This window comes from Triticum dicoccoides, chromosome 4A, assembly GCF_002162155.2.
Source record: "Triticum dicoccoides isolate Atlit2015 ecotype Zavitan chromosome 4A, WEW_v2.0, whole genome shotgun sequence".
In the NCBI taxonomy this organism is placed as follows: domain Eukaryota; kingdom Viridiplantae; phylum Streptophyta; class Magnoliopsida; order Poales; family Poaceae; genus Triticum; species Triticum dicoccoides.
The window spans coordinates 667,466,654-667,473,398 of NC_041386.1; the positions used below are offsets into that span (position 1 = coordinate 667,466,654).

At 45.6% G+C, this 6,745-nt stretch overlaps 1 protein-coding gene across 1 annotated transcript; it reads right to left on the reverse strand.

Annotated features, from left to right (window-relative positions):
- Positions 1–751: 751 nt before the first annotated feature.
- On the reverse strand, positions 752–5,911 carry LOC119287839 (U-box domain-containing protein 35-like). Its single transcript, XM_037567470.1, has 9 exons — positions 5,750–5,911; positions 5,281–5,548; positions 4,611–4,732; positions 4,382–4,503; positions 3,752–3,945; positions 3,217–3,533; positions 2,965–3,066; positions 2,457–2,879; positions 752–1,896 (listed from the first exon to the last, which is right to left on the reverse strand). The coding sequence occupies exons 2-9, from the start codon at positions 5,486–5,488 to the stop codon at positions 907–909; spliced, it is 2,478 nt and encodes an 825-aa protein (XP_037423367.1). The 5' UTR covers positions 5,489–5,548; positions 5,750–5,911; the 3' UTR covers positions 752–906.
- Between the last annotated feature and the right edge of the window lie 834 nt (positions 5,912–6,745).

Below are 6,745 nucleotides of genomic sequence, written 5' to 3' on the forward strand. Positions count from 1 at the left end.
AGCAGCAAGGCGGTAATCATTTGGACAGCTTGTTTGTCATATGGTTTAACTGCTCACTTAATTAGTGATCAATTATAACATTAGCTTGCAGGCCGCTAGAATCAAATTGCATAGGATACAATACTGCAGCCATCCAGGCACCAGCCTCTGTAATCAAAAGCACAAGCGACACAAGACAAGGGGAGAGAACAAAATGTAGAAAAGGACCTGATCGGATTTCTTTGTTTCAGTCAAAGGTTGAAGATGATTACGACACTTTGGTAAGCTATATGGACTATCTCTTAGATGCTGGATCCAGAAAGATTGTTTCTTACACTGAAATGCTTTGAAAATCCTCTAAGCTTCTGTGATGCTGGCATTTGTCAAGACATTGAAAACCTGAAGTAGGTAAACTTGGTTGAGTTATCTTTCGCTCTTGCTCTGTGAATGACCCTGAAACAGTAATGATGTTGGTCGAAGCTGAAAGCTGGAAATGTTGCGTGTTGCCGGCTTTCATAATGTCAGAATTCTAGTCCTATTTATGAATGGACCTGGTGTCATTCCACATGGCCAGTATGGTCTCCTCTTTTTTCTGCACAATATGTACATAAGCTGGCAACCAAATGGTGAGGAATCACGATATACATATATAGCTGAAATATCTTATGTAATTCTCAACAAGTCTGCAAAACAGTACACCTCAGGAAAACAAACGGTTTTTTAGTAGAACAGTAGATTTCTCTGGTGGATGTTTTCCATTTTAATGCAAATAAAAACAAATGATAAGGGCATTTTTTTTGTTTATTCACATTTGATATTCTTTTGAGGAATCACATGCACATTTCGGTGTACCTACACAACACAACACAAAAGCTATATTTCCCAAGACTATTTCTGCACAAGGTCTATCTAACATTATGTGCATCATCATCTGTTCTTGGAGCTCCAGTCTATGATGGCCGACCGGAGCGAGTGGTTGGGGATGAGGCTCTTGCTTGGCAGCCGGAGGTTGGTCATCGGCGACTTGTCCTTCATGCTCACCCATGTCTCGATCGCCTTCCGGTCGTAGGTGTAACCGTCGGCGGCGACGCATGGGTCCTCCATGATTTCCTGAAGAATGGGGCAGAGGAAGTGGCCCGGCGCCGCTGACGATGATGCTGTCCGGAGGAGAAGGGCCTTTGTCTCCCTGGCGGCTCTGGCTGCAACGTCCTTAATCCTCTCCAGCACTGGGAGGATGTGCTCGCGCAGCCCTGGCCGGTCCCTGCGCCGCATCTCTGCGCACTGCAGCGCCAGCGCTGCCAGCTCCCGCGCCTCCTCCGGCGGCCACTGCCCGGCGGTTGCGTCCAGCATCTCCGCGAAGGAGTCACCGCCGTCTTCCTCCAGCGCGGTCTCCACGGCGTGGGCGAGCCCCAGCGGCGATGTCCGCCCTGTGAGCAGCTGCAGCATTACCACGCCGAGCGCATACACGTCTGACTTGGCCGACACGGCGCCCGTCCGCTGGTACTCCGGGTCGATGTAGCAGAACGTGCCCACGGGCGTCGTGTTCCTCACCATCGTGGACTGCTGCTGGCCTGCTCCACCTCCGGCGCCCGAGTGGTGGAGCAGCGCCGTTGAGAGGCCGACGTCACCGACCTTGCTGGAGAGGTTCCGGTCGAGCAGGATGTTGGCCGGCTTGAGGTCACGGTGGATGATGGGGTCCGGTCTGGCATTGTGGAGGAAGGCGACGGCGGTGGCCACCTCCCAGGCGACGCGGACGCGGTCGTACCAGGCGAGCGGCCGTGTGCCGTTCCGGCGGTGGTGGAGAGCATCATCCAGGCTGCCGTTCTCCATGTACTCGTACACCACGCAGCCGCGCTCCGGGCACGCGCCCAGCAGCAGCAGCAGGTGAGGGTGCCGGATCTTGCCCAGGACCTCCAGCTGCATGTGGTAAGATGAGATTAGCACTTGCAAAACGAAAGTTCAGACAATAACTGAACTCGAATTCTGTTTAATTTTGAATTTTAACAAAATCATTTTTGCCAAAAAGGATCACAATCAAAGTATTATGTGTTTATGATGGGAAAGTTGGTCTTGTTCTGAGATTTCTTTATGACAAAGGGATCACATTAGAAATATATGTACTCCCTCCGTTCCAAAATAGATGACCCAACTTTACTAAAGTTGGGTCATCTATTTTGGAACGGAGTGAGTATTTATTTCCCGCAAAAGGAAGAAGATATTTGTAGTTGAGATTTGAAGTGAAAATGAACATAAGAACCATGCCTTTGATGTGAAGCTAGCCAAATAGAAAGATAAATAGCATTGTGCTTTCATGGCAATATGCAATGTTCATATTATAGGCTCTAACCTATTAATAGTAGGTATGAGTCACTGGATCATCCAAAAGAAATTTCTAAATTTAGTTCACTAAAAATCACCCTTTTGGTGTAATGAGCAGCTAGTAAGAATACTTGTGTGTTGGCAAGTAGATAGAGTACCTCTTGCTGTAACTGCTGAGTTCCAAAACCTTCAAGGGAGTTGAGAACTTTCACTGCTGCAACAGTATGCTGAAACTTAGCCTTGTAGACTGTTCCATATGTCCCCTTACCAATCACAAGATCACTTGAAAACGATGAAGTTGCCGCTTGGATATGCTCCCATGAGTACCTATTATACTCGGTTAAAAATCGTCCGGCGTTTTTCAGTCCTGTGTTGATCTCTCCAGCATTTTGGTGATCACCATCGCCCTCTGTTGATTTCTGTCCAGAAGAGCTTTGGATAGGTTGAGCTTCTCTTTCGGCCACCTCCTCTTCTTCTCTCTCCATTCGCCTTAGCAATCTCCTCACTATTTCTTCTGTCAGGTCAATTTCTCGAAGCTTGACTTCGTGCTCGACACGGTGGATCCCCAAGTTGTTGTGTAACTAACAGCAAGGTTTCAACAAGAAACGGTTAAAAACCTTGCAGATTATCACACACTTTATAGATCAGTTGGAAGTAAACCCTTACTTTCTGAGTGGAGTCAACCGGTTCAGTATGAGCACACTCGTGAAGCTTCTGAAGGTGTTGCAGTTTGACCTTCATACTCTCAATTTGAAGCATCAGGTCATCCTGCTTAGCAAAGAAAGTTCATAAATTGCACATTCACTTGGGCACACATGTTACTTTGGCTGTGTGCATAGTATGTCGAGTTCTTCCATTATCTTTTGTTTTTGCTGAAGCAAAGGCAATACTGTTTTTATTTAAAGAGGAAATTCCTACCTGGTCATGAGAATGCTTCAGGCTTGTTGCAATTTCTGAAACTTCTGCCTGCAGGTCAGGGATGTCTGGGGAGCTATCTCTTCGGAAGCTCTTGTAAACTGAATCCCCACTGCTGCTGCTGCTACTGAGTTGTGCTCCCGATGCGATCGAGTGTGAATTTGTCATCAGGGTTGTGTCAGCATGGTAAGAGATCTCGCTGCCTCCACTGCCTGAAGGGCTAGCTCTCCTGTTTATGTTTGCGAGTGCGTGATCACGTTGCGATGACAGAGAAGACTGGCGGAACAATACAGCTGCTGCTCCATTTCTCTCAGCGCACTCTGCAGTAGACAGAATAGTTAGTAACACTAATACATTTATGCTCCTGTTTTTTAAGGCATGTTCCTGAAAAGTTTGGTGGTTCTACTGAGGTTTAGCTGCTGATCCAAATTCAATTGATTAACTTTTTCCTAAGAAACAACTTTTTCTGTATCATAAGTTGACAGGTGTAACCAACACATATTCAGAAACCAAAACCAAATGCAGACTTGAGTTTTACCTGAGGGTGCACTGGAAAGGCTTCTGGAGCTAGGAGAAGAAACAGTTGAAGAAGATATGGTCTTCGGTGTTTCGCAGGCATCAGATGTAGCTGAGTGCACGAATGACAGTTTGCCCTTTGAAATAACGTATGCTGTACAGAAGCTTGGAATGCATTCAGAGATTTTGGTTGCAGTCTTGCTTCCTTTGAGCTTCCTGCAAGTAGTTAACAATGATAACCACATGATTAGGATAGATAGGCATTTCTCATCCTATGCTGTACTAGGCTTTTTCTTTCATAATAAAGAATTGTTCATCTTAAATTCTCTGCAAATTTCCATATTGAACTTGCAATCAAGTACTCCCTCCGTCCGGAAATACTTGTCATCGAAATGAATAAAAGACAATGTATCTAGATGTATTTTAGTTCAAGATACATCACCTTTTATCTATTTTGATGACAAGTATTTTCGGACGGAGGGAGTAGTAGTTGCAGTGCAACCTTCAGTGTTAGGCTGGTAGCTGGGGAATTAAATGAGAAGACAATGATCATCCTACCAAATTCTTAAGCTTTTCTGACTATTTGTCACAGTGCTCCAGCTAATCATCCTAAAAGTTTTCTTAGGCTGAAACGACAACAATCAGAATGTACCTTCGGAATATGCTTCTGGACGAAGAGCCCAAGACCAGCTTGCCAATGTTGAATTTGTCGATTTCCTCGCTTATAGCAGCAGGCACGTCATCAGATTCAAGTAAAACAGCTTCAGCTTCCACCTGTTGATCAAACAGGGTAAAACATGTCACTATCTGTCTCAGATTTCATGAGTTATTATTAACTGCAAGTCACATGGTAAATCAGGCAATTGTGCAAGCCGGTCAACCTGTGTCTGAGCACACATCTTCTTGTAAGGGAGCAACATGTTCCTCGCTTGCCATTCCAGCTCTTCCCTGTACGCCGACGCCACATCGTCGCGTACTTGCGACACCGGGATGTAATTGCCCACTGCCATAAGAGGAAGAAGAAGAGTAGGTAGGTCAGGTCAGTATTCTGAATAATTGCAACGACTAAAGAACAGCAGGTATACCCTTAATCACAAATTGCCCACACTTGGTACAAGAAAAGTTGATATTCATTAACCAAATGATAATGCAGTACACATAAGCACAAAACTCTGCACTCTGCAGTTGGTGCTCTGGTAGGTGCGACCTTGTGACACTGTAACCATAAAATTGTTCGTAGATGCTGCTACTGTCAAGATCAATTATTGGGAAACATGTAGTATGAAGGTAGCAAAACCAAAACCAAAACTAACCCATCCCATTGGCATAGAAATGCCAGTCTGAACTTGTATATCCTGTAAACTAGCAGTCATGGAACTGTAAATTTGAGGGACAAGTTTTTTCGGACGGAGGGAGTAGTAGCAAAAGGTTCGTGTTCTGTTAAAACTGTTTTTTTCTTTTCTTGTTCAGACATCAAGAACTGTAAATTCAGACAGTTTACTGGTAGGAGGCAGAGATGAAATGAAAAGAAAAGTGAGAGAGAAGACAGACTTGGAGTGGGCACCATGGTGATGGGCGGGCGGACATGGAGGATCCGGAAGAGGACCCTGCCGCCGGGCACGAACTTGTCGAGGGCCCACTTGAGCGCGTGCCTGCTGCTCCTGCTCCCGCTCACCGCGATGGCCACCGTGCTCACGCCGGGCGCCTCCATCTCCGGCGCCGTCTCGCCGGAGTCCTCCTCCTCGATCTCCATCGACATCCGCCTCTGTATCTGTTTCTTCCCCCCTCCTCCTAATCAATCAATCAATCAATCGCTGCCCTGCGGAGCCCCAAGAGCAATTATCAGAAACATTCAGCCCCAAGGAATCTCAGAGACACGAGGAAAACCACATGACAAGGACATAAACTGCAGCGGCGACAAGACAAGAAAGGAGTCAAGAACTTCGCGCCGGACTGAACTTGGTGTTCCGGGAGAGAGGCGGGAGGGAGATTCGCTGATGGATCGACCGCGCGTGCGTACCTTGGAGAAGCCATGGATGGGAGGGTGACGATGGTGATCCGAGGAACCGGGCAAGGAGGAGGAGGAGTCAGCAGGAGAAGTGGACGTGGAGTGAGGACTGACCTCAGCTGAGAGGCGAGCCGAGATGGACGGAAGGGGCGGGCAGAGGCGTCTCTGGTTAAGGGCCTCTTTGATTCGCAGGATTTTGAAATCGCAGGAATAGGAAAAGTATAGGATTGAAATGGCATGGCCACTTGAATTCTATAGGATTAGCAAGGAGTGTTTGATGCCACGGGAAAAGCAAAGGAATTGTAAAAAGAGGTTGGAGTAGATATTAGATTTCCTATGAAATGTAGTACAAAAGATTCCATAGAAAAAATTTCTATGAGATTCAATCCTATGAATCAAAGGACAAACATAGGAAAAATCCCAAAGGATTTCAATCCTTCAAAAATCCTATAGAATTCCTTTGAATCAAAGAAGCCCTAAGTTTGTTGGAAGGAAATAAATTATTGCAACGGGCAGGATTGGAGGGTGTGTGTACACCTAGTACTACGACATAAACGAATAGATTATATTGCTATGCTTACCCGAAGATTCACACACGCGTCAGTGATAGCCACTCAACCAATGCTAACTCTTGGTTTCCCTTCATGGAATGCATCTCATATTTATCTGTCAAATGCCAAATGGATTTTTTTTTGGCAATGATGCATAACTGTTCTCTGACCACCCTCTTTTCGGAGAACTATTTCTTAGAAAATCAAATACGAAACAGCAGCACGCATGTGAATCATGACACTCCCGTTTGGTTGATCCTTTCTTTTTGGGTACACATTTTGCGATTTGTCTAGTATTTCCTTTTGGCTTAATACTCAAAGTAAAAAGATTTGAAATATCGCCGTGTCTTGCAAAGATGTTAGGAGATATATGTCATCCTTGTGCTAATTAAGTGCGGTGTTGTTTTGTTTTGTTGCATTCGACGTATTAGTAAGATTGACATGGTTTAATTTGCCT

What these genes read in the sequence shown, in the direction of transcription:
- LOC119287839 (XM_037567470.1), bottom strand. Translation starts at nt 5,488, where the DNA reads ATGTCGATGGAGATCGAGGAGGAGGACTCCGGCGAGACGGCGCCGGAG. An exon ending in TCCAGAAGCATATTCCGAAG is followed by an intron (nt 3,946 to 4,381) that starts GTACATTCTGAT and finishes AACTACTTGCAG; the next exon opens with GAAGCTCAAAGGAAGCAAGA. An exon ending in TGAAGCATTCTCATGACCAG is followed by an intron (nt 3,067 to 3,216) that starts GTAGGAATTTCC and finishes TTTGCTAAGCAG; the next exon opens with GATGACCTGATGCTTCAAAT.